Source organism: Diprion similis, chromosome 6 (assembly GCF_021155765.1).
Source record: "Diprion similis isolate iyDipSimi1 chromosome 6, iyDipSimi1.1, whole genome shotgun sequence".
In the NCBI taxonomy this organism is placed as follows: domain Eukaryota; kingdom Metazoa; phylum Arthropoda; class Insecta; order Hymenoptera; family Diprionidae; genus Diprion; species Diprion similis.
The window spans coordinates 20,869,126-20,894,362 of NC_060110.1; the positions used below are offsets into that span (position 1 = coordinate 20,869,126).

Genomic DNA, 25,237 nt, shown 5'->3' on the forward strand with positions numbered 1-25,237 from the left:
ACTTTGTACTAGTAATGAGAATAACGATAAAAAAATTACCATCATTAGTTAGGTAACTGTTTCATCAATTTGAAGCTAGTAAACTCGGCCAGAATATCATCATTGTCATCCAGGTCTTGTAACTTACTCGGAGCGATGCTATCAATTTTGGTTTTCGTCCTCATTCCGGGTAAAGTCTCATAATTTTTTCCGAATAAGGGTAACGCTGAGAAGAAAGTTTCACTTGTAGAAAAGCTTTCTAGACTGAGTGTACCAATCAATTTTTCAACATTTTCTATTTTTTAGCCGTCACCAAGGGTGGCGGTACATTCAGCGCCGAATTCATCCTCCCTGAAACACCGCCACTGCAGATTACTTACTCAGAAGAAGGCCTTCCGCTGGATAAAATCGTCAACTTGACTGTAAACGTTGAAAACGAGGTCGTCTTCTATCTCTTCACCAAGGCGAACACGGATACGGCTCAGGTGCTGAGAGTCGGAGACGTCAAAAGTGTCGTAGAATCTTCCTTCGACTCCGAATGGCCGACAAAAGTGATGATTCACGGATGGACCGATAGCATTGACTCCCGGTGGTATATTACGTATCGGGAAAATTACCTAGCCAATGGAAACTTCAACCTGATTTTCGTCGATTGGTCTTCACCTGCTGGACGAGAGTATTTCACCTCCGCGAAGTTGACCCGACCTGTGAGTTCAGAATAAAATCTCTGCACACATGCAATCCAACACTCATGGCCATGATTGTAGAATAACGTTTTTCCACATTCTGGCGGAGCCAATGATCTGGAATTTAATTATTATATCTGTCTCTTTTTCAGGTGGGTGAGCATCTCGGAAAACTTTTGGCGTTCCTTGAGGATGACGGCAACGTTTCCCTCTCGAATGTCCATATCCTGGGACATAGTCTTGGCGCTCACGTTGCGGGTGTCGCTGGATCTATGGTGTCAGGACGAGTTGGACGAGTGACCGGATTGGATCCAGCTCGTCCTGCTTTCGAAGCCCCTTTCCTCATCGATTCCAGAGAACGTCTGGATCCGACGGACGCCGAATTCGTCGACGTCATTCATACCTGTTCCGGTACTCTAGGATTCGTCTCGGCCATTGGTCACGCCGACTTTTATCCCAATGGGGGAACCTTCAATCAACCCGGATGTCCACCGATAGCTTCTCGTAAGAAGATCGAGCTCATAAAATCATTGTCATCCATTTTTGGTAATCGAATACTGACTGAAAATCGTGGATTTTTTTTCTGTTTAGAATTTTGCAGCCATGCCAGATCACACCAGTACATGTCAGAGTCCATCATTCGTCCGGAAGGATTCTTATCCACACGGTGTGAAAGTTGGGGGGAATTCGTTTCAGGACGTTGCAGTGATCAGGGAAAAAAAGTGTTCATGGGAGAGATACTGAGCAAGGAGACACGTGGAAGGTTTTATCTGAGAACCAACTCTCAGCAACCTTTCGGGCAAGGAAATTAAACAGAGAAATTATAGGCCAGGATAAGTAATTGTTAGTTCCTTCAATAACGATTCATCTTCAATTTCTTAATTTATTCTCTTTGTGCCCGAAAAATATTCGTTATATTTATAAGTATAAGTGTTTAGGAATCTCGTGTGATTATGATTGAATAATAGTGTCAAGTTGAACCCGTTTAAAAAGGTATTATTTCAGGTACACTTCCATGTTCCCGTTTATGCGTGAAATTTCCACTATCGAATTAATTGTCGTCCAATTCGTCCATGTCCTCACTAGACGGTTTCTCGATCTCACCACCGAAAAGTACTCTGTACTTCCGGCGAACGATGTCCCAGTCAACGATGTTGAGGATTGTTGGCCTTTGTTCAAATGATAACTGACTTGCTGTTTCCCCGTTCATCATACCGAGATCAATGTTATCTTTGTGTAGTGACACCACGTTTGCCTGCTAATTACAATTACGTTAATATTAATAAATTTGAACAGCGGAAACAATCCGTATAAATTGTTATACCGTATTTTTACAGTTACCATCGACAATATGAATGACAAATGGAATATTTTTCGTATACCTGATATGGAGTCATCCATCGACCGAAATATCGGCCAAGGAACCTGGGTGCATATCTTCTCGTATTTTGTCTTCGGGCCATTCTCTTTTTAAAAACACCCCAGAGATAAAAGGACCATGCGCTGACTAAATTCAGAGGCGATGGAGCAGTGCTTGTTCTGTAACGCAAAGATATAAGAGCAGGAATCTTTCCCCCAAGCAAAATGGAATCTGCGATTTATATAAGAGTCGGATAGTTTTTTTATGTTTCGATTGCAGTATTGAGATAATGAATTTGCTTCGCGTGAATATACAAAGAAAATTCCAGGACTACATTTTTGTGCTAAAAAAATTTACTCACTTTTGCATACTTCGAATGAGTTTACTCAGTCCATATTTCCACTCAATGTCACTTTGGGCAGTAATTTTTTGGTAGGTGTCACTCATCATGGCGATTAACAGGTTTATCAGAACAATGACCGTCACCATCATGTAGAGGAGGAAGGATGTCTGTACAACACAAAGAAGCAGAAACATAGATAAATTGATGAGAATCCTCCTTGTGAAACGACACTCGACGGATGAATCAGCAAGCAACGAATTATAAAACATACCTTAAAGAAATACTTAGTCCATTCGGGCTGGCCTTGGCTAATCGTGAAGGCTTCGCTTTCCTTCTGACCGAAGATGGCGAAGAAAAGGTTCTCGATCATTAGCAGCGGGCTGGCTTTAACTGTAAGATGAATATTATGCTTTAGTATGGCTCATGATAGTCGACACGATCGCAAAACAGGCTATTTTCAACGAACATTCACAATACAAAAATATAAATTTGCATCAACGACTATAAAAATAAATTGCAATATCAGAGGAGTGGCATATACATGATCTATGGCTATAATTTACTTTCTTTTTTTCTAACAAACTACGCATTATGTTCAGTGGCATCTAGTGGTTGAGGTTTACCAGCGAACGCTACTCGCAAAAATACGTTTTGGTGCAGATCAACTCGTGACTTGCAACTATAGGGATGTTGGGATATTCTAAGGAGTGTTTCCTACATGATGCAGACACACAAATACAATCCATGTTCAAAGTGTTCCTTTTGACTGGGTTTGTTGGTACATGCTGTGATTTTGTTCAAGCAATTCTTAATAATCTATAACAAAACAACACGACGCCGCAGCGTTGGATACCATTTTGCAAACGTGGTTAACAACATTCAGAACCATTCGTCAATAGTTGGTTCTCGATTACTCCAATCACAAAACTCCAAAGTTCATTCATTCGCTACTATTATAAAAAAAAACAATCAGAAACTAAAAATGATTCTTGAAGGGTTTACATTCAAATGATGTGCCTTCATGAATAAACAATATACACATGCTCGATTCAACATGAAATCCTATCTAATTTGGTGGATCTAAATACTGGTCAGGGGTGGTCAGGTGAGTAACTTGGGTAAGTTCAGGGCTGGTTCAACATCGTGGATTCAACTCGCAAGATCTTCTTTCACATGAAAAAGCAGTACGGGGAGTTTTCTATGAAAAGAAAATAGCCGCGAACGTTGAATCCAACGGTGTGAAACTGTTCCAACAATTGGATGTGAATAGAACGTATGTGCACTATATCAGTCTACGAATGCTTAACATGAAAGGTATGACTAACCCACATATTTGATGTTAGACGTTGACAGTAGATCGCAACAATATTCCATCAGCTATTAATACTTGGTAAGTTCGGGAGAAGGTGGATTTTTAAGGGATTACCTGGATCTAGTCATTTATTTGACAAAACTTATGTTAGTATGTAGGTACGCAATTATGTATATAATGTATGTATTTTACAATGATGGTAATTACGCTAGTTTAGTATAAGTTGATTACTTAGATAAAATGGTACAAACATTATATTACAATTTATATATATATATATATATATTATTCATTATTCATTTCATAAGGATATGGCGCGTTGGAAATGGGGTTGTAAGATTGGTAAGGATTATATTTCTACTACTACGATACCATTTAAATCCTCACCTCACCTTGTAGTTTGACTCTGAAAACTCATACACTTGTTCAAATGAGTTATCAACAATATTCTGGAGTCTTCTTTGCTATTCCTGGGCATTTTCTGGCATACTAAGACAGTCGGAAATAAGGTATGTGATTCAGTTTCTTACGATTGTCTTGTCCTGCGATTGATCTGACGTTGCATGACTCTTTAAAGCCTTTAAGATTTCCATCGAGTCTTCATTTCTAGGAAGATAACACGTTTAAATTCAACTACACAGACCCTGTACTGGTGAGTGTAAGAAATATTCCTTCCAAAAATGATCTTACAACCCTTCCTTCCGTTTGAAGTAGCTAATATGTTATATGATCTCATATTCGAGGCGCCTGATCGGAGGTGAAGATTTGATCGGTAATCGACGACCTCGTCAGGGCCGCTTGCAATGGGTCGTTGTCCATGGGTTCCTTGATTTCTTCTGAGGGTTTTTCCGACTCTTCACCAACGAGTTCTCGGTACTTTCTTCTCACCGCATCCCAGTCGACCACATTGTCAATTCTGGACGCATTGCTGAAGGACAATTGACTTCCAAGGGGACTGAGATGCACAACGGACAACGCGACGCTGTCCTTGTGGGCAACTTGGCCTTTCTTCACCTTCGACAACCATTTTGCTCCCATTTTGGAACGAGCCGACATGCGACCCGTCCGTTGTAGGCCCATCATGTGAACAACTGACGGACGTTTTCGCTTGGCTACTCGATTCTTGCACAGTTTATAGAGATAAGAAATCCAGGAAGTCAGTAAATTCAGGGGAGACGGTGCCGTCGTTGTTCTGAAATGACATGTTTATTCTGGTCAAGAAATTCTAAGATTGATAATAAAGAAGACTAAATAGAAAGAGACGAGTAAATGGAAAAGTTGTTTCTCCGGATTCCGGAATCGAAGAGAATTCAGGTTCGGAAAACGGTAAAGTTAGCGAATCGATGACAGAATTTTAGCCGAAAGTGTTAAGCAAAGGCATTATGCGAGTGCTTTTTAAAGAGTATATGCAAAAGGTATAATTATAAAAGATTAGAATGCGAAAGATTTTCGTAGTCGAGCGGATTTGAATATAATTTAACACCATATTGAAGCTGCGAAAATTTAGTAGTTGATATCAGGTATTAGAGAGAAGTTAAAATAGAATTAAGAGTAGGCATACTATAATCGTTGAATGTTTACTAATAATTACGCTGTTCCATTGGCAATCGTAGCTCTTCATTCAAAACCAATACTTCCTCACCTATGCATGTTTCTGACGAGTTTGCTCAATCCGTACTTCCATTCAATGTCGGACTGAGCTTGAATACGTTGGTAGGTGTCACTCATCATAGCAATGAGAAGATTAATCAGCACAACAACTGAGACCAGCATATAAATGCCAAAAGCCAACTTGAAGAGGATCGTCGTCCACGGGGGCTGATGCTTTTCGACTTTGAACTGTTCGTGAGTGGTCTGCCCAAAGATGGCGAAGAAAAGTAGCTCAACGGCCAGTATGGGGTTCATCTTGACTGTAAATAGGGGTCAAAATTTTTGTGAAAATTGGAATGAATACTGGTTGGGAACGTGCTCATGCACTGCTCTAGTCTTATAGGGCAAACTCTACACTATGTAAACAGAGAGCAGGAATCTAGGGAGCAGATTCAATCTATGGGGGGCTAAGACGCTTCAATCGCTAACATAGGTACATGGGTATCAGTGAATGTATGAAGGTACATTCCAGACTCACTTTGAACGTAGCTATGAAAATTAAAAAACTTATGATGTATACGATTATACATATGTATGTTCGTTCAGCAGAACCATGAGAACCATGGCCGTCATGATTTCGGATGTCACGATGATCGCATGCTCAAGACGGCCAACTAAAATGACATTTTCGTATTCCCGGGACGCAGCGAGATGTTAAAAATTGATAACGCGTCATGCGTGAGGACGGATGAGGATAAAAATATACGTATGGCAAAAATCCTATTAGTATAATGTATTTAGCGGATCATGGCTTGCCAGAGCTATCGAAAATGCGAACTATAGTCTAAGAGCAGTATTCGTCGAAGATGCGGATCGACTCGGAAGGTTAACGCAAAACGCAAACCGCAGATGCAATGAACACTACACACATGCTTAAAAAAATCAGCCTTCAGGCGTTACACGTTTATTTCGACCAAATACATATCGTTATAATACGTATATATGCATATACGTTTTCTCTCGATAATCTCAAGTTCTTTGGTATAGTGGTATACATTTCACGACAACACTATAAGGCAAATGGAGTATGGAATATTTTACATGATATTACATGCACCACAAAGCCAAACGTAACGTAGCGTTTAGCGGTACATGACTTATTGGACATACATACTTCTTTAGAGGATTTGACGAGAAGATGAAGTGGCAGTCAGTTTTTTCGAGGACTTCTTTGATGTGGACGTTGAATGTGTATATTGGCGTAAGTACGTAGACGTAGAAATGCAGTCGCAAAATCGGAAAAAATACTCTCAAGGCACCCATTGAACGATCTTCATATTTAGACCACGAGTGTGTAAAATCGACTCCAATAAGCGGTAGAAAAATATTCACCCATGGTCTGTTTTAGAACAAAGATGAGCATTATCATATGGGAGGTGTGGAGGCTGTGGCTGGAACTGTCGAGGCGTTAGAAGCCGTTGGTCCATTCTCGTCCTCGTTCTCATTCTCGTCATCTTTTTCGTCCTTCTCGACTTCTTTTTCCGGCTCGTTCCCCGTCAGAGCTAAGTACTTCTTCCTTATCGCGTCCCAGTCGACGACATTTTCAATCCTTGTCGCGTTATTGAATGACAACTGGCTTCCGAGTGGACTGAGATGAACGACCGATAAAGCGACGCTGTCTTTTGGCCTCACCTGGCCTTTCTTAACCTTGGCTAACCACTTCGCACCCATTTTGGACCGTGGAGACATTCGTCCAGTCCTACCAAGTCCCATCATGTGTACGAGGGAGGGTCGTTTGCGTTTCGCAGCCCTCTGTCGGCACAGTTTTATGAAGTACACAATCCACGTTGTCAGCAGATTCAGCGGCGACGGTGCCGTAGTTGTTCTGGAAAAATAAATGTTCTCCCATTCGTCAATTGCATCCAAACGTACGTTTCACTCGCTAGTGGTGAGCGGCAAAGATAGACAGGGAAAAAGGAGAGAGCGAGAGCGAGAGAGAGAGAGAGAGAGAGAAAGTAAGTGAGACAGAGCGAGAAAGAGCGAGAAAGAAAACACTCAAGATTACCCGCGATGAGATAAAAAGGTATTGCAAATGTCGCAGAAAAATATGACGCGCATTAGTAACGCTCTGATCGAAGTTTTGCACCTGATGCAATAATTGCAGAGCGATTATAGGTATAATCAAAGTGCGCGCAAAAGTAGAGAGACGATATGTATTATGTATATGCATAGAGAGGCAGAGGTAAGAGCGACTGCAGAAGTAGGTACTCTTTAATTCATATACTTAACCCACTCTCGATGTCGAACTAACGGAATGCTATCTCTTACCTGTGCATGTTCCTTATCAGTTTGCTCAGCCCGTATTTCCACTCAATGTCTGACTGGGCCTGAATGCGTTGGTAAGTGTCACTCATCATGGCGATAAGTAGATTAATCAACACCACTACCGAGACCAACATGTAAATCCCAAAGGCCAGCTTGAAGAGGACCGAGGTCCATTCGGGCTGGTTTGTTTCAACCTTGAGCTCCCCGTGAGTGGTCTGACCGAAGACCGCGAAGAAGAGGTACTCGAAGGCTAGTACTGGACTCATCTTTACTGGAATCCGATTCAACGTTGAATTTGTTAGGGGTTACATGGGTGCGCTACGCAACGTGGTCATGCTCATGCTACGGTAATTGCCATGCTTGGGCATTTGTCGTGCGCTGAGCAGCCATTGTCATTAATAAAACACCGTTCAACAAGAAGACATTATGAATAAAGTAAACCAACAAATAAACGGAAAACAACAAGAAACACACCAGCGGAGCTGTGACCATTGTTGGCTTTTTGTTGGCCGTTTCGTGTACAGTGTACTATATATCATATGCCAAACGTTTTAACGTTTGCTGCAGGTACACTTTGTACTATAACACTCATGTTAATTGGTTTCATTGCTAATATTATGTGACATGAGGTGATGCGCTGTCAAACTTCAGGCTGCAACATCGTGTGTCAAGTAAATGCGTGTATGCATAACACCGCGGACGACACAGAAAACACACGTAGGCATGTTGGTTATGGCAAGGTATTCGGCTGTAGGTATAGGGAAGTTGGATTCGTGACTCACGATAGACCAGCCTGGAATTACACCAGGTATGAAAAAAAAAAAAAAATCCGGTTTAAATGACTCCGCACATCTCAAGCCGACGTATGCAAAGCAGATAAAAAAAAAATCCCTGTGAAGTGGACACGTTTTTATTTTACTTGGGCTCACAATAGTGAGATGGATGTAACATTCAGGCCATGCCATGGATGTTTTCAATATTGTTTATTCTTTACGGAGGCTGCATTTTTTTAAGAGCCTTGCAGCATGCGAGGATCGAAATGTCAGACAAACGATTGATGTTCCAGTATAAGACTCATTCAATATGCTTGTTTTATGTATTCAATTTTTCATCGGCGAATGGGTATAAAGACTGCCGATCATTTTAGAGGACATGCATTGGTATCACAGACCTTCATAAAATTTGATAAATACAGCTTCTTTTTAGTCGCAGTAGCCTGAAAATGCATCAAGTGAAAGTCGCGGTGTCTGGCATATAACAATTTCGGGCGTGTTGGACAAAAAAAACACAAAAATGATTTCGATTCTTCAAAATGCGTAAAAACACACACACGCACACACACAAGAAACATTAAACTCAACACAAAATGCATGAACAACGATTTGCACACGAAAATTTCCGTTTCCGGCTGCAGTGGTCAAACACTCAAAATGAAGAATAAAGAAAAAATACCCGGAAGAGTATCTCGACTTTGGTAGAGCACAAAAATTTCATTCCTGGGCTTCCAAATCGTATCGATACTCTCGGGTTAACGCCGGGCAGTGGCGCAGGCAACAGTCCAAGGTATGTGTATGTGTCAGGCAATAATGAGCACACGCACACGCACACAAAAACCGACAAAATGCAACGCAGACGAGACGACATCGAGGAGGGATTCCGCATTCACGAATTCATGTAGAATTCAATCACGAATTCAGCATCGTCAGTCGTCAAAACTTACAATCTTTACTGCTATCGTCACAACACTCATTTTTTTTCTTGTATCGCCCATAGCGTCTGGGTGGCGCTGACGCCGGCGTGTCCGTCATCCACTCTGTATAATTGCCCAACAAACCTATTACAATCAAGTTTGTTATACCCTTAGGTCCAGGACGATGTTTAACACGTGTAAACTAAAATCTCAACAGTACAAGCTCGTAATTCTACCAGACTATAAAACTGTTCCCTAGTCACTCGTTAATTTCGATCCTAGATTCTCTGGCTTATTAGATACCTGTAATACATAGGTATGTATGTACATATTTACATGATTACGCGCTCCATGACATTGCTGGCAATCGTAGTGAGGTGTATACTCGTGTGAAGGTCAACACGCCTGTTATCGCGTGGGAATATATCACCAAAGTCGTTAAAAGTGCTAGTATCAAAGTCTGCAAGGCTTAGGTACTGCGTGAGGGAAATAATTTCTAAATTTTCACCGCTCAAGCCTAGCCGAATGACGTTAGTCCTGTTAGCTTTAATAATTAAATTTTTGCGGTATGCATGTTTCACAGATTTTGAAGGAATTATTGGTGAAAACTAAAAGTATTCACTATCAGATTTTGGTAGACGGACGGCGGTACGATAAACACAAAACTTATCGAATTTTATAAAAATTCAACGACCGATGGAATTTGTGTGAGTATTTGAATAACCGATAAAAAAAAAGTATTAATTTTTGAAAGATTAAACGGTTACTTATGCTGAAAAATATCAATTAATTACAGTATTATACCGTTTTTGCACTTATATCATCTCTCACTTACCATCGGAAAACGCAGGCTTTTTTGAATTATCATTAATGATTAGCTGAAGCGGCTTATTCTCGAAAGCCTGATTCAAGGCGACGAAGTGCATGGAAAATCCGAAGACGAAGATGGCCAGAACGGCGAGAAACCTGGCCAAATCCTTCATCAGGTTACCGATGATGATGGCCCAAGGTCCGAAGAGGTAGTGAAACGACAGGAAGTCGAGAATCTGTACGCAGGCGAGTAGGAAGCTGATGGCGAAGAGCTGATTCCGCAGGTACAACAGGGTGGGCCACTCCACTTCCTTAACGATCCTAGCGAGACCGAGCAAGTGAAAAGCCACTCCGAACACTCCGAACAAAAGCACAGCCAGTTTGATCCATCCCAAACCACTTTTGTCACTTGGGTTCGTTAGTTCGAAGAGTAAAAGTCCCGAAAGCATAACCAACAAGCACCACTCGTACCAATAAGGCATCAAGTTAGCGCGCACGACTGGATATATGGGCGTTATACCGACCAGTAACAAAAACACCATCAAATATATGTGGGACGTGAGGTATGACATGAACTTAATGATCGGCACGTTGTTGTACTTGTGTCCCAGAGGCAATGCAAACACTACCCAAACCGGCGGGCACACGAGGAAGGCTATGAAGAGCAAGATCGTCCTGAAGGCGTTCCACTTGAGGCTTCCCTGCCAGAGTTCCTGAAGGTAACGCTGGACCACTGTGTGGGCGATCACTTCTTTCTGTTCATTTTCTATAAGCACGTCTAAAAACTCGACGTTTCTTCTGTCCATCGAAGTCAGTATCCTTCCAGCCGAGTCAGCACCGGCTGCCAAGGCTAGCAACTCAGTGGCCATCGATTCGCACTGCTTGCCAGCTGCTATCAGATCCTTCGCCCTTTCCTTTTCTTTCTCTGACAATTTCACGTATATGTTTGAAAGTTTGGCAGCTGTATCTACTGGCGCTGGAGACACTAGCACGAACTCTTCTATCGACTTGTTGTTGTTGTTCTTACTGCACACCATCATGTTGTAGACGAACTAGAAAAGCAAGAAACGGTCATCATGTGCTTTTTCAAGCTCGGCTTGACGAGAGACATCACGGATAAATTAGCTCTAACGATTATTGACTATATCCAGATATTACAATGGAAGATTCACAATTCTATTTAGTGCTGTCTGTCAGATCACTCTAGTAAGGATTTATCCGCGCGATAGATTAGTTAAGAACGTCGCGTGACGGTAAAACGTTACGGTTGATATTTACTTCTTCAAATATCGACTTCTTCAACGGGCACGTTTGAGATAGTATAAGCGTGATATTCCGCCATACGTTTATCTGCATTGTGCTTCTGATGCCAGAATTGATATGTAAAACTCGGTCATATTCCGACGCTAAATTACCAACGTCAGAAATGCTTCGATTTCGTATCCGATTCTACAAACAACGAATTATCCGAAAGGCATCCCGATCAAAATCGGAAGCGAATCACTTTTCGAAATTCAGTAATTTTATCTCAAAACAATTTCATTTACAGAAATTAACTAAACTTCGTACCTATTGATCTCAGGGTCTGGGTAAATAAATCCTAAAATCAGACCTCCCACAATCCGAACTATAATACTCTGTGTAAAAATCGACCGCGAATACTAATATTAATTCGTACTGTCCACTGTCTTTGGCAAGGTAAGCAAATTCCACGGGATCTAGCTACGCTATTTTCCAACCTCATGTGGCATGATAAGCTCGTGTCTTATCTTCAAATATCACGAGACTGAAGTATCGCTTTGCAAGAGGAAAATTCTGGTCATTTTTCAGTTTTTCAAACGTGGACTTTCAAAATTCCTTCAAAACATTACTACTCACCCGTCTGTCCTCCATAAGCGCATAAGTATCGTGTTCCTTCTCCATTAGATACTTGAGAACGTCATTGTGTCCTTCGGATGCTGCGAACCAAATCGGGGCGCTTCCCAAGTTGGTTTCACTCTTCGGGGATGCGCCACTCTCCACCAGAAGTTTCACGACATCCAAATAGCCAGCCCTGGCTGCACAGTGAAGCGGTGTCCAACCATTTTTATCGGTCGCATTTATCTCCGCACCCTGACCGAGTAGGACCTCGACCATTTGGTAGTGACCATGGGTCGCGGCGATGTGCAGCCCAGTTTTCCCGTGCCGGTCTGCACTGTGCAAAAGCTCCGCTGATCTGCTGAGCAACAACCCAACGACCGTGATGTGACCGCCAAAGCAGGCCAGGTGAAGAGGGTTGAATCCATTTTCCGTTGTTGCAGCTTCGACCTGAAGTCAAACGACGAGCATTCGTTAACTGGCGAAGGAGTTATGAGATTTTCTCTGACAGGTTCAGTCGCACCTGGACACCGGCCGAGTTGAGGAGGAGCCTGACGACGTTTTCGTTACCGGAATAAGCGGCCAGATGCAATGGCGTCATGCCAGATTCAGACCCCAATTCCCCGACGAGTGAACCTCCCGTTGGTGGATCGGACTTTACTGTTCCTGGGACGTGGGTGAGCAGCTCCCTGACGGTGTCTGCGAAATGAAATGACAAGGGTTGATGGTATAACGAATGTTTGAAATAGCATTGAGAATCATTGTGATTACTGGAATATAATAATGAAACGCTGTATCACTGCGCTGCCTCTAACAATAATTAGTCAAAAATGTTACGGAATTTTTAATTATTGAAAGAGATTGTTACTTTGTAAAGGTTCATTTAGACAGTGTATTGAATAGCGGCGGCTTGCGACAGCTTGACGTGCGCATCATTTTACGAGGGTGTTAATCATATTGATCAATGGCATATTAAGGGGAGAGTAATTAACCCAGAAATCCACTAACCAACTTGGGTAACGTAGGATGTAAAAAAAAACCAGGTTATTATCACGGAGCTATGGTATGGGGGGGAACACGTTAAAGGGAATTTCACGTTGCACAGACGATGATGTTGCGGATAAGATATGTATGGAAAACTGTTGGTATAAATAAACACTAATTACAGATTTTAATCTCGTTGCTTCTTTCCTCGACCGTCAGAGTTTATTTCTGCACTTCAGCACTGGAAATTATTCGTCTATTCAATTCACCATTCTTTATCTGAAAGACAATCTGGTGTGTTGAATTAAATCTAATTCACGGCGCTTTTAATCAGTATTCGAATTATTTTTATTATAAATTCTGTCCAACGTTTCGGTTCTAAACCAATAATCGGTATAAAAGATAGAATGACACAAAGTAATTCTGAATGGGTTATCCTTGACTGAGCTTTTGACTGTTCAAATTTTACACCCAGCATTGCGTGCCGTTCGGAGTGTCGTGAGATCATCCGGTCGTAACAAACAATCTCGATTATTTACCTAATTAAGGAAACTTGTAAAATCCAACGAAGCTTATCTCGGATCTTTGAGAATACCGCATTTATTATAGTTGCACAGGTAAAAATCCCGATATTAAAATTTCATCGTCATGACTTTCCACCTAAAAAGGAAACCCCGAATAACGTACTTTGCTAAGTAAACTACGTCGCGGTTTACAGACATAGATAGGTATAGATATATGGACATCCGATGGCTATTGCTTATAACGGCAAGCTTAAATTAAAAATACGTATCAATATAACCAAATTTTCTTTTAATTCGTTATAGTCCCCGCATATCTGTCACGCCACCCGGTTTAATCGAGCACACCCACTTCCGGTAAATTATCCTAGCACTCACATTCTGGCAGACCGCGAAATACCTAAGTTGCGTGCGAGGTGACCTTGACCAAAGCTCGCCTTGCGGTCGAACTAACGTCAAAAGGGCGTCGTCACGCGAAATCGAGTCCGCATGAGTCCCCCTTTGCTCGACTCAGTACAAGATGAGCAGCCAACCCTGAGCAAGAACCGTTTTCGTCGGCCACCTTCCCCCTTGATTCACCCTTGACTAATACCGGCAGAAATTATTAGCCTAACAATAAGCTATTCTGGTATATTGGTTAATAGGTCAGTCAACCTTCTTTGGCTACTCGCCTCGCTATCTTCTGATCCAGATCTCGAAAGAAACCTTGAATTCATAGCACGACAGTTTACTAAGTGTTTCGATTTTTCTTTTTTTGCAACAGGGGCATTCTTATTGTCCGATGAATTTGCGAGGTTGCACCGATTGTATTTGTCCCTCAGGGTGCGAACAGCTCGAATTGATCTAGACCTGGATTAAGATTGGAGAACGGCTCTTATTCGCAATATATTTCGTTTCTGATCACACTCTGTTAACACTCGTTGACAGTTGGGCAAATGGATCAGCAAGAAACGCATGTCACAGGACGAGTTAGGGACCAAACCAATTACTGAAATTTCATACGTTTCACGAAGTGAATAACAGTGTGCCTCACTCTGCGGTCAATTTCGATTTTTCGTTCACCTTTCTCTCTCCGCCGTCAAGAATGATTCACGTCTTATCAAGATCCAAGGGTGAAATGAATCAGCAAAAGCATTGCGAATCTAGACTCGTTATTAAGAAAGTTTTTTTTATCAGAAAATCACAATCTACAACTCACCGGCTTGCCCGAAGTACGCGGCCACGTGAAGTGCGGTAACGCCCAGTTTCTTGCTCGAGATTCGTAGAGACTGGGTCGACCTCATGACCTCCAGCACCTGCCCATGTCCATGCTGGGCAGCCAGGTGAACTGCCGTAAATCCGGCCCTGTTCTCATCCGCACAGGATGCACCAGCCCTGACTAAGGCTTTGACAACTTCGGCGTGACCACCTTCTGCAGCAAGCTGGAGTGGCGTAGCTTCGGTGAGCTTGTTTCTTGCGGAAATTACTCCCTGGCGGTCAAATTTCATTAGTTCCTCAATCACCCTAACGCTACCCTGCATAGCAGCGATGTGAGCGCAGGTGTTCCCGTCCTTAGTACAAGCCATCACGAGACTCGGATGCCTTTGAAGAAATAACTGCGCCACTTCGGAGTAGTTGTTCATGGCGGCCGCGTGGATCGGTTTCTGGCCCTGGTCATCAGTCGCGTCAATACTGGCTCCGAGGTCCAGGAGCAGCTTGCAGACCTCAAGTTGACCGGCGCCAGCGGCAAGGTGCAGGGGTGTCTGCTTTCGCAGGGTCAGGACATCGATGGCAGCGCTGTAGTCCTGCACGAGGAACCTGACCAGGTGCGTGTATCCGTTCATCGCAGCGAGATGAAGAGCCGTCCTGCCCACTCGGGACTTCGAGTTTATGAAGGCTTTGCTCGCCAGGAGAGCATCGCAAACCTGGAGGTATCCCCGCTCCGCTGCAAGGTGCAGCGCCGATCTACCCTCGTGGTCGAAGACGTCGACTCTCGCGTGGTTGGCCAGCAGGTTGGTGACCAGCTCCATGTGGCCTCGGTGTGCTGCTATCAGCAACGGCGTCCAGCCGATGGAGTTCTGCCGATTCAAGGCCTTCTGAACGTCGGTAGTCGACATGTGGGCTATCATCTCAGACATGACCTCGTTGTTTCCTGCCAAGGCGCAGTGGTGGAACGCCGTCTCTTGGACCTGCTTCGTCTGGAGTGAAACGTCCGCACCTCCTTCCAACAGCGCCCGGACCACGGCACGGTCATCACCCAAGTTCGCCACTTCGGAGGGCTCGATTTGAGCCGCGTAGTGCAGGCCACTTGCTCCGTCATGCGTCACGCTGTTCACGTAAGCCGTAGCAACCTCAACACCCTTCCTCTCCTTCACGAATTCGATCAAGTGACGGACTACGTCCGCTCGACATCCTCTGCACGCCAGATGTAACGGTGTTTCACCGTTCTGTGGGATGAACAGAAGATGCATTTTGCGGTACACCATGAGAGGTGATAGTTCAAGCAAGCTCCATACGTGACGTATGAAATTTACAGTGATTCAACGTTGATGTGAATAATTACTCATGACGTCCAATTTTTAAAACTTCTGACGTTTGACTGCTACCTACTTTTGACTTAAACATGGGGTCTCCTCCATCCTCGAGGAGGAGCAGCATAGTGGCCAGATTCCCATGGCTTGCAGCTACGTGAACGGGCGTCTGTCCGTCGTCAGTAGTTAGGTTTGGTCCAGCGCCAGACTTGAGAAGCATCAGAGCACATCTGTCGCCATCGAGTACTCGCGCCGCTATGTGAAGCGGTGTTTCGCGCATTTTTCCACCCCTAACGTGGACCTCGGCACCATAGCCCAACAGCGTTTCTACCACAGACGGCTTGGCACTTTCTACTGCAATGTGTAGCGCGGTGTAGTTATCGTTCGTCGTAGCGTCGACCTGTGAACAACGAAAGATATTGGCTGACGATTAATACGTTCATCAATGCTGCGATCTCCAGAAGCTGGTGTCTGTTTGAACGGCTTTGATTTTAGGTAATCAAACCGAAACACTCATTTTTCGTGCTATTCCTGGACAGAGTCGATAAATTTTGTGAATTGACTATTGTCATCACATTGTCGAAACTATCTGTAAGCCGATATCGTGAGTACATTGACTGTAGACAGTTATTGGATTCGTGATTTTTATCCGTGGAATGGACATTGTCGGCGATGGTCGAGCCGGTTCCGCTTACAGCTCGACGAAACTTTATCGGACGTAGAATCTTGTTGGAGTATTGGTAACGCGCGGTGAACACGCACAATAATTTCATAACGAAATAACTACCAAGGTGCTCGCTAACTACCCGCACTCTTTGGTACCCAAGGAATATGCCCAGAGTCCGTTCACAATCAGTGATTTTTCCCCTTCGCAACATGCAGACAGAGCGAGGAAGTCTGGATAAACGTGCTAAATGAAAATCCTCACCTTTTCACCTCGCTGAAGAAGCGTGCTGATGATCCCCACGTGGCCATATCTGGCTGCCGTGTGGATCGACCTCGCTCCCCTTTTATTAGGCATGTGTAGGTAAACTCCCTTTTTAAACAGCATAGTAGCACATTCCGAATGTCCGTTGAGCGACGCGATGTGCATCAGCGTTGATCCATCCTTCGTTCTTTCAAAGATGCTCGCCTTGAACTTGTCCGCCAGGAGTTCGATTATAGAGGCATGTCCATTTTCGGCAGCAAGGTGCATGGGGGTTCGGTCTTGATGGTCAGTAATCGCTGCCGAGGCTCGGACACCATAAAAATATTTAACGAGCGTTTCATCGCCCTCCGCGCTCGCGATGTGCAGGGCCGTTTGACCTTCACCCTGGAAAAAGCACGCACAAAAATCACCATCTACGATTAGCCGAGGCTCAGACCGACCCCTGTATTTCCATTGCTTTTAAATTTCATATTAAATCAACTAGGTCCCTTTGTAACGGTACTAGCGTATCGTACGGCTTAATGATAGGTTCCGTTTTTTCACTACCAATGTTTAATTATACGCTAAGGATATTTCATTTTGTAAATATCAAAGTTCTTTGCGCAAGGAGAAAAGAAGTCTCATCTAATTGACCCCGCGAAGATTTAACGAAGACCACTTGACGGTTATGTAAGTAAAAAGCTTACTCAGAATGATGGAATGAGCTTAATCGCGTCTCAATGTCAGTGGACTGATAGCCGATGGTAGACAACGGTATCGATAAAGAACACCTGATCGAAATTAGAAGGGAACGTGGTTCCCCTCGGAAAAGACGTTTTCTTGGTCTTAAGTGGCACCCGACTTGTCACCCGAAGCTTTTCGTCGACTGAATGTTGCGCCTGGCCTCGCCGACGACGCATTGCGACAATTAGCCTCATACATTACGCATACAGTCCACCTATGGCGTCCTCCCACCATAGCTTCTCTGATTATGTATTCCATAACGCATGACGCACTTGACCGATGGTGAGATGTCATTACTGCTATTATTATATGTATAGAACTGAGCACATACCCCCGCAATTGGCTGCCACAATGCCACGGTACGGTGCTTCATCAACGTCGCCAAGAGTTCCTAGTTGTTTCAACATTTCAAAGGGTGCAAACGGATACGTTTCCATAATGTAACGATGTGACAACGAATCAGTTTAGTCCCGCCAAGATGAATTGTTGAGGGTTTGGTGTCAGGGACATGTCAAAATTAACCACTTCCTAGCTGTACACGGTTATCGATTGTTGCACAAACCAAGTAACTGTCGTACTTATAGTAGAAAACTTCATCTGTCGATTGCACCCTGAGTTGAAGCACGCTTGATGACGAAACGAGTGACATGACAGGGTCGTCTGAGATTTCGAATCAATCGAAAAAGCATTTTACACTTACGTTTTGGATATCAACGGAGGTTCCATAATCGACAAGTATGCGGACCATGTCTACGTCTCTTCTCCTGGCGGCCAAATGAAGAGCAGTATCCCCAGCTGGTGTCGTAGCTCGAAGTTGCTCGGCGGCTTGCTGGGCAAGGAGTTCGCGACACATGGATTGATTGCCAGCCTCAACTGCCAATAGCAGCGGAATTTTCCCCCTCTGAAAAAAGCGGTTTCTTCATAAATTCGCGTGTCTAGTTCGCGTTTCAAATGTCCGTAGACTTTCACGGTAATTACGTGATAGTTGAAACTGAAAAAGCGACTAGCAACCAAAATCAGGCAATCATAAATTCACTCAAAGTAAAAAATGGGAGCAACCTCGTCAGGACACACGGTGTATTCCATTGTAGTTTTGTTAATGTTTTTCCAATTCTTCCCGACTGCGGCCTGAAGCCGATTCCGATGGATGAAGTCGGTGGTGTGAATGGTCTCCGATTTATCCGATGCACGGTCACCATCTTCGGACGTCTTCGTCGACATAGCTTCATAATGGTGGACGTGAACGTCTCGTTAAGCCCGGAAATTTTAGCGGTAGAAAGTTAGAACTATCTTCATCTTGTCATACCGTAAAAACACCGCCATTGTAGTTCTATCGCGTAAAAATTGATCGATGATCTAATTTTTTGTTGTTGCAGACGGGAGTGACGACGAGTGGGGTTTAATCGAATAATTTGAACAAATGACTGTCCTGCCGAAATCACAGCACAACGACGAGACAAAGGAGTAACGTCACGGAAAGACAAGGCTTCCTGGCGATCGAATCACGACTAACTCGAGTTCGCGGTTTGCAGCAGAGCTCCGAATCCGTGAATATGAAATTCGATCGACTAAAACGCGACGAAAACGCGACATCAACAGCGTTTACATAGCACATTTGAAGCTCTCTTCTTCTCCTAATATAGTATTATCTACTTATACGCATACTCGCAATCTGGATTGTCCTCTTAAGATTAGCTCGTTATCGTGACGGGGAATCGATAACCTGAATCTACAATTTGTAGGGGAAATTCCGGAGCATCAACCTCCGTAAAAATTGAGTAAAACTAAAAGAAGAATTATGGAGGCCCGGACCAGGACTCGGTGGGCGTCGGTGCCAGGCCGCGATACCTCAGGGCGGTCCCGTAGGTCACGCGAGGTGCAGGGCCACCGCCGGGGGATGGCAGTCCCGCGATCTGAACACCGTCATCTATCTATCACCAGGAGTTAACCCACCCTGATCGAACGTTGGACAAAGGAATGCATAACTATGCCTTCCCTCAAAACTTTTACGTCGTTGAAAACCAGCAGATCTCTCAGTTCCACATACCAAAAAAGTTACCGTAAACAGTAGCTTCTTGCAGAAACCGACGTGTCACTTTTTTCACTGTCACCGTCACTGATTCAATGCTAACGACGCTGACAATGAGTGATAGTTGACAGGATGTGTAACTGCCATGGTACATAGAATCTTCATACTCACCCCATCGGCTTTTAATCTGATATCTTTTCCGGCGGCAGCAAGAAGTGCTCGAAGAATCGACGTTGCCGTTCCAGTCTGTCTAGACGCCACAAGATGAACGGCGGTCTGTTGTCTGGCCTGTAAACAAGAATTATTGATTGGAAAAGTCGCACAATTGAAACGAAATAAAGAACTTGTACTGAGTTAGTACGATTTAATAGTGATTAAAATCAACGTACCCCGCCTGTAGCGTAAGGGTCGACGCCTTTCTTGCCGAGGAGTAGCTTGACCACATCCTCACGGGAGAACATGGCGGATATGTGAAGGGCATTGTAGTTGTCCTAAAATTATGGAAAGGTATTAATAAACGGAGAACGTGTAAGAAAAATCGACGATGTAGTGAGTATAGGGTACGCGATCTGAATCCTGGTGGAGAATGAATGGAACCTCATCCAACAATTACCACACAAGTAATTAGCCAAGGGGTATAAGTTTAGTGCAGAACACGTTTAGTTGACGATTAGAGGCACGCTTCTAGTTTAGTTTCAATCAACTCGAAATATTGTTTTCAAGGTGGATAATACAAGTAGGTATCGCCCAAGTTTTCACCTAGCTTGTTAATGAACAAACTTGTTCTGGCCATCCGCCTCTTCGTTTACTTCCTATCGATTTTAATTACTCAAGCGAATCATGCGCTATATCTTGAGTATAGCTGGGCTTGAAACTATTCTGATTTCGCACTTGCATTATTTTCCGTGACCTCTGTTTTTGGTGGTGCTAAATTTTGGTGATCAACCGGAGCGAGTAAAACATTTTAAGATACTGTGATAAGTTGTTGTATGTACATGCCTTCGGGGCAATTGGTATCTAGTTAGGAAAAACAAAGAGTGGCAAGTGAAGATGAAGGATCTTGAAAGAGAAAATATTTTTCTTTCCGCGATCGTAATATTCGTGTAATCGTAGCTGTAAGTCAGAGCTGAGGCTCGGCTAAGGCCATAACTCGCGAAGGCAGCTCACATAAGACCATAGGCGAACAGGGGAGTAAATTGCATTTTACCGCGCCCAGCATTAGTTGAAAGTAGCAGCCAGCCCCCATTCCAATCACTGTTTATTAGCATGCAATTTGAAAATTATGTCGGGCTGAAGGGAGCGGTGCTTAGAGCTTAGCTAAAAATCGATATAAACAAACGCGTAGGTTATACCGATCCCCTTGAATAACTCTTCAGGGTGTATAGTACCTCGAGCTGCATCATTGTTGTACATCGTGACACGCTGATTTTACGTTGTAGGAGCTCAGAGCTCGCCAATGAACCACGAAAATCGTGGAAAGTCACCCGGGAAAAATTAACATTCATATACGAAACAAGCAAGCTCCCTTTTCTCCCCATGCTCAAGAAATCCTCTTCGTAACAGAGAACCCTGCATTATCGACTTTCCGAGAAGAAGGCAAACACTGTGAAATATAACGTCTGACACGCACGTATAAGTTATTCGTCACGTGGTTCAAGTCCGAAAACTAGCAGAGCTTTATGGCCGTGGTACTACATGTGTCCGACCTCTACCAAACGCTTGGTTTTATATGATCAACCAATAGGAATAAGAGAGGAAATAAAGTTGTCCAGCATAAGTAAACTTATCAGTTTCCTATTCTATGGATAACAATAATCATGGCACTGGGGTGACATGACTATCCGTGAATGATAATTAATCCGGTATTGTTCAAGAACCTTGTACGGTGACCACGGTCAAAAATCGAGCACAGAATTAGCAACCCTTGGCTCGTGTTCGATGAAGATCTGTGCGCCAACCAACCGTGGGCACGCCAAGTTTAGATCGCCGTTTTCAAGGCCTTCAAACTGAGTAAGTGCCTCTATAGAGAGAGCGACTCGAAGGGACCGTGTGATTAAAGGGAATGTATGCAAATGTGCGAAATTATACCGATCGCTATTAATCCCTGCTCTGTACTCTTTAGTTTGCAACATTTTGCGACCTTTGTATACTCTCTAAATGGAGCGTAAGATTACACGCTATTTATCAATCGTTACAATTCACTTGACTATTAGTGAAGCTTTGGCTCGAGAGGAATATTTCACACCAAGTTTGCATAGTCGTGAGTCTGAAACAAACTTCTGAAGCTATATATACGCCGAAATCAAATAACTACTCGGAAATTGGAAAGCAAGGCTCACGCTATTCGGTAGTTCTAGATCCGCGTAAAGCACATCCGGGAAAAAAATGATCCTGTGGTGGAAAATCGTGAAGAAATGGTCGAGCTTTTTTTGGTCGTACTGTAACTGTATAGAACAGGCTGATCATGTAGCCTTGGAACTCGCGAGCTACTTGCAATAAAAGTCTTGGTTACAGTTCTTAAGCTGGCCAAATCAACTTCTGGAAAGAGAAAACTTACAAAACAAAAATCAACTCAAGGTTGTCATTGAAATTGATCGCACATGTTGATTTGGCCTGTATCTGGCAGTACAAAAGTCAATAATGAATAGACGAAGGTACATATACTTCGAGGCTTTTGATGAGTAGACTAGAATCCATGTTAGAGTCGGGGTTTAGAATAAGGGGTAGCATAAGATTGCGTGAAGTGAGGCCAAGGCCAGGAGGATTAAGTAGGCCGGTCAGTCAGTGGGTCAAAAAAGTGGTGCGATTACGTTCACCGATAAAGAAGTCCGCCCCCCGCGATGGGCGTCGATCCCGAACGGCTTGCAAATCTTTTGAGGTCGCATGGCATCGTTTTATAACTTTAGCAGACCTTCACGCCGTGGGCAAATTATTCGCCATTCTTGTAATCGGGGTCTGTTGTTATAAATTCACAACGGACGTGACGCACAAAACGGCCCCGCAGGAATCGCGAGCTTCTGATGTTTGACTTCGTGTAATTAATGCCGACAAGCATTGAAAATATTCATGAGGGATTTGGTTTCCGTGACACTATCTTTTGTGAGTTAGTCTACTCTTCTGAAGTCTGTTCATTGTGAGTTGAAATCGTTGTGAAAAAATTCTGAACAATCATTCGAGCTGTAAGATGAGGCCTGAAAACTGGAAAGAATAGACAAACCGACATCGGTTACCAATTGGTAATCCTTGTCTGGCGTTAGATCTCGATTTCAAACTGCGAAAAATGGGCTAAAAAAAGTTTCTGACGATGCTTACGTTATTTCGACTGCCAACATCAGCGCCAAGATCTATCATTCTGTCCAGTAATCCCGTTCGATTGTCTTTTACAGCGTACATGAGCGGTGACATGCCAGTCGTCTGAAAGAGAAGTTGAAAAGTATCAAACTCTGTTCGATATTTACTGATTTTTCCCAATCAGCTCGATTTTCTGACAGTAAAGGAATATTTACCTCCATTACAAAACAAAAAACCATCAGAAAAAACAGAAAAAAACATCTTGTCTGTTGGTAAACGAATTCTGCTCATTCAATCTATTCTCAATCCAAAAATCAGGTTATCTCGACCGAAACGAATTCTTTTCAATGCTTTCGAAGTCACGGACCTTCGGCACAAGTGGAAAACTTACGGGGTCCATGACGCCGGCTAACGGTGTTGGATTTCCTTCTTCACCAGCACCTTGCGCCGCTTTTTCCAGGGACTTGAGAAGCTGGTCAACCGGGGCCCATTCGCCGCGTGCAGCAAGGCCCAGAAGTCTTTGGGCCCCTTCCCTGGACGTTGCCCCAGCAGATCCAGGTTTGCTCCCAGGTTGCTGAGGCTCGGCGCTGCTCCCCCCATTGCTGCCGGTTGCACTGGCTCCAGCATCATCTTTGCCACCCGCAGGGCTGTCTTCCTTGCTCGAGGGATTCTTCTTGTCGTCTCTACTGCCCGAAGGCTTTTTGTTCGAGCTACTCATAGCTTATCTCGATCCTCGAGGGGGCAGAATCATGTCACAGGGGTGTTCGATCCGAATAAAAAATTCCAAGGAATCATTTCAATCATTTCTCATCAATCGAATGGATCGCTGCGATCCAGCCGGCTTCGTGCCCCCGATTTTCATCGTAACGTACTTTAGATAAGATTCATGAATGACATCATTTGGCTCAATTTTGACTCGCCTGAGGTGTGCAAGCGGCGTCTTATCACCAAACGACGTAACCAGGGAATGGAACTTGGTAAATAATGTGCAGTCCGATCACTACGTTGATTCCATGAACACTTAGATCACAGACAAATGGTACCAAGATTGCATCACTGTTCAACAGTGTCACAGATCACAATCACTAAAACGAAGAGAAATCGAGAAGATAAAATTTGACGGGGTAACATTTTCACTCTCCGTAGAAAAATTGACTGAGCGTGGATTTCCCGCAAGGACGATTCCCGATGTTCAAAAAGCCCGCATAAAGTACTCGTCGAACATTAGGAAGCACCTGGCCTAGAATACGATGCTAGCGTCGCGAGCGTCCTCGCCTTTCTGAAGACGCTCACACCAGAAGAGGGTGGCTTTAAGCTCGTCATGGCGCCGATCAGCCAATCGCAGTGCTTCCTCTGGGGTTGTGGGCGAGCTATGCATGCAGGAAATTTCATCGTACACAGACACAGTCGACACTCACACCGAGACCCAATCCTCGGTGGTTACACTCAGCGTTGGCACAGCATCGTAAGAAGGCGGTGGGGATAAGGGGCGGCGGGCAGGGTGCCGTCAACACGCGACTTCCGGCGCAGGACGAGGAGACCTGCTCGACACGCCATGCGAGGAACGGTGGCCCTCCATCCTCGTCTGGAGCACGATCCGTCAATGTTTCGCATCTCTGTTCGCGCCAGTATTTTTCAGCGACGAGTCAAGTTCAAAAGTACCTTGCAGTCCTCTCGCCATCTCAATTCTCACTTGCTTCTAACCAGCGATTTCTAAGTACCTGGGTTTACTTGACTCGGTCTGGAAGTGCCTGGGCAGTCTTACACGAATCTTTAACGTTTAACTTGCTCTATTCTTTCAGCCACCACACCGTAGTGGTCCGATTTTGAAAACGTTCAGGTTTGTCGAAACCTTGACCGGTTTCATTCAGACTTTACATCGACGTCCATTTGCACCAGAGGAACAGAATTATGTGGATTAACTTTCACTAGAATGTGATATCATACGAATGCGATGACACATGGCGTGGTTAATTTGGTTCTTCTACATCAAACTTCTGCTGCGTGTCGGACACTATCAGCGTCCCACGTGCCTTTTCTGGCTTTTAACTCAGCTTTTAGTTCGGCTTTTATTCGAATGGGTGCGTTGCGAGTCATGACTTAGTGTCGGATCTCTGATAGCGGTCTCACAGCAAAACCGCATTGCGGCTAACTAGACATTGTCCACTCTGAACTGTAAATGTATGTATAATAGGTATAAAATACACTGACAGCGTTTTGGACGTGGATGTCCACATACATATTTTCTGGTTGACGTCCACAAATGGAACATACCACTTTGATTCACGGTTTTGGCCCA

At 43.9% G+C, this 25,237-nt stretch overlaps 2 protein-coding genes across 5 annotated transcripts; one reads left to right on the top strand and one right to left on the bottom strand.

Annotated features, from left to right (window-relative positions):
• The first annotated feature begins 63 nt into the window (after positions 1-63).
• On the top strand, positions 64-1,946 carry LOC124407048 (pancreatic lipase-related protein 2-like). Of its 3 annotated transcripts, none has more exons than XM_046882850.1 (5): positions 64-169; positions 286-686; positions 818-1,169; positions 1,257-1,464; positions 1,671-1,946. In XM_046882850.1, exons 1-5 carry the CDS (start codon positions 136-138, stop codon positions 1,846-1,848), a joined length of 1,173 nt encoding a protein of 390 aa, XP_046738806.1. In that variant the 5' UTR covers positions 64-135; the 3' UTR covers positions 1,849-1,946. The 3 variants fall into 3 exon arrangements, with proteins under 3 accessions (XP_046738806.1, XP_046738807.1, XP_046738808.1); XM_046882851.1 differs by having other exon boundaries at positions 1,590-1,807; XM_046882852.1 differs by having other exon boundaries at positions 65-169; positions 1,257-1,502; positions 1,671-1,810.
• A 4,503-nt stretch (positions 1,947-6,449) lies between these two features.
• LOC124407042 (serine/threonine-protein phosphatase 6 regulatory ankyrin repeat subunit A) lies at positions 6,450-23,793 on the bottom strand. Of its 2 annotated transcripts, XM_046882842.1 has the most exons (14): positions 23,330-23,793; positions 22,960-23,061; positions 20,037-20,138; positions 19,819-19,935; positions 18,319-18,519; positions 16,896-17,279; positions 16,047-16,367; positions 14,656-15,883; positions 12,476-12,651; positions 11,974-12,402; positions 10,121-11,147; positions 9,316-9,429; positions 7,599-7,866; positions 6,450-7,155 (listed from the first exon to the last, which is right to left on the bottom strand). In XM_046882842.1, the coding sequence occupies exons 1-14, from the start codon at positions 23,654-23,656 to the stop codon at positions 6,696-6,698; spliced, it is 5,256 nt and encodes a 1,751-aa protein (XP_046738798.1). In that variant the 5' UTR covers positions 23,657-23,793; the 3' UTR covers positions 6,450-6,695. The 2 variants fall into 2 exon arrangements, with proteins under 2 accessions (XP_046738798.1, XP_046738799.1); XM_046882843.1 differs by lacking the exon at positions 9,316-9,429.
• Positions 23,794-25,237: the final 1,444 nt, after the last annotated feature.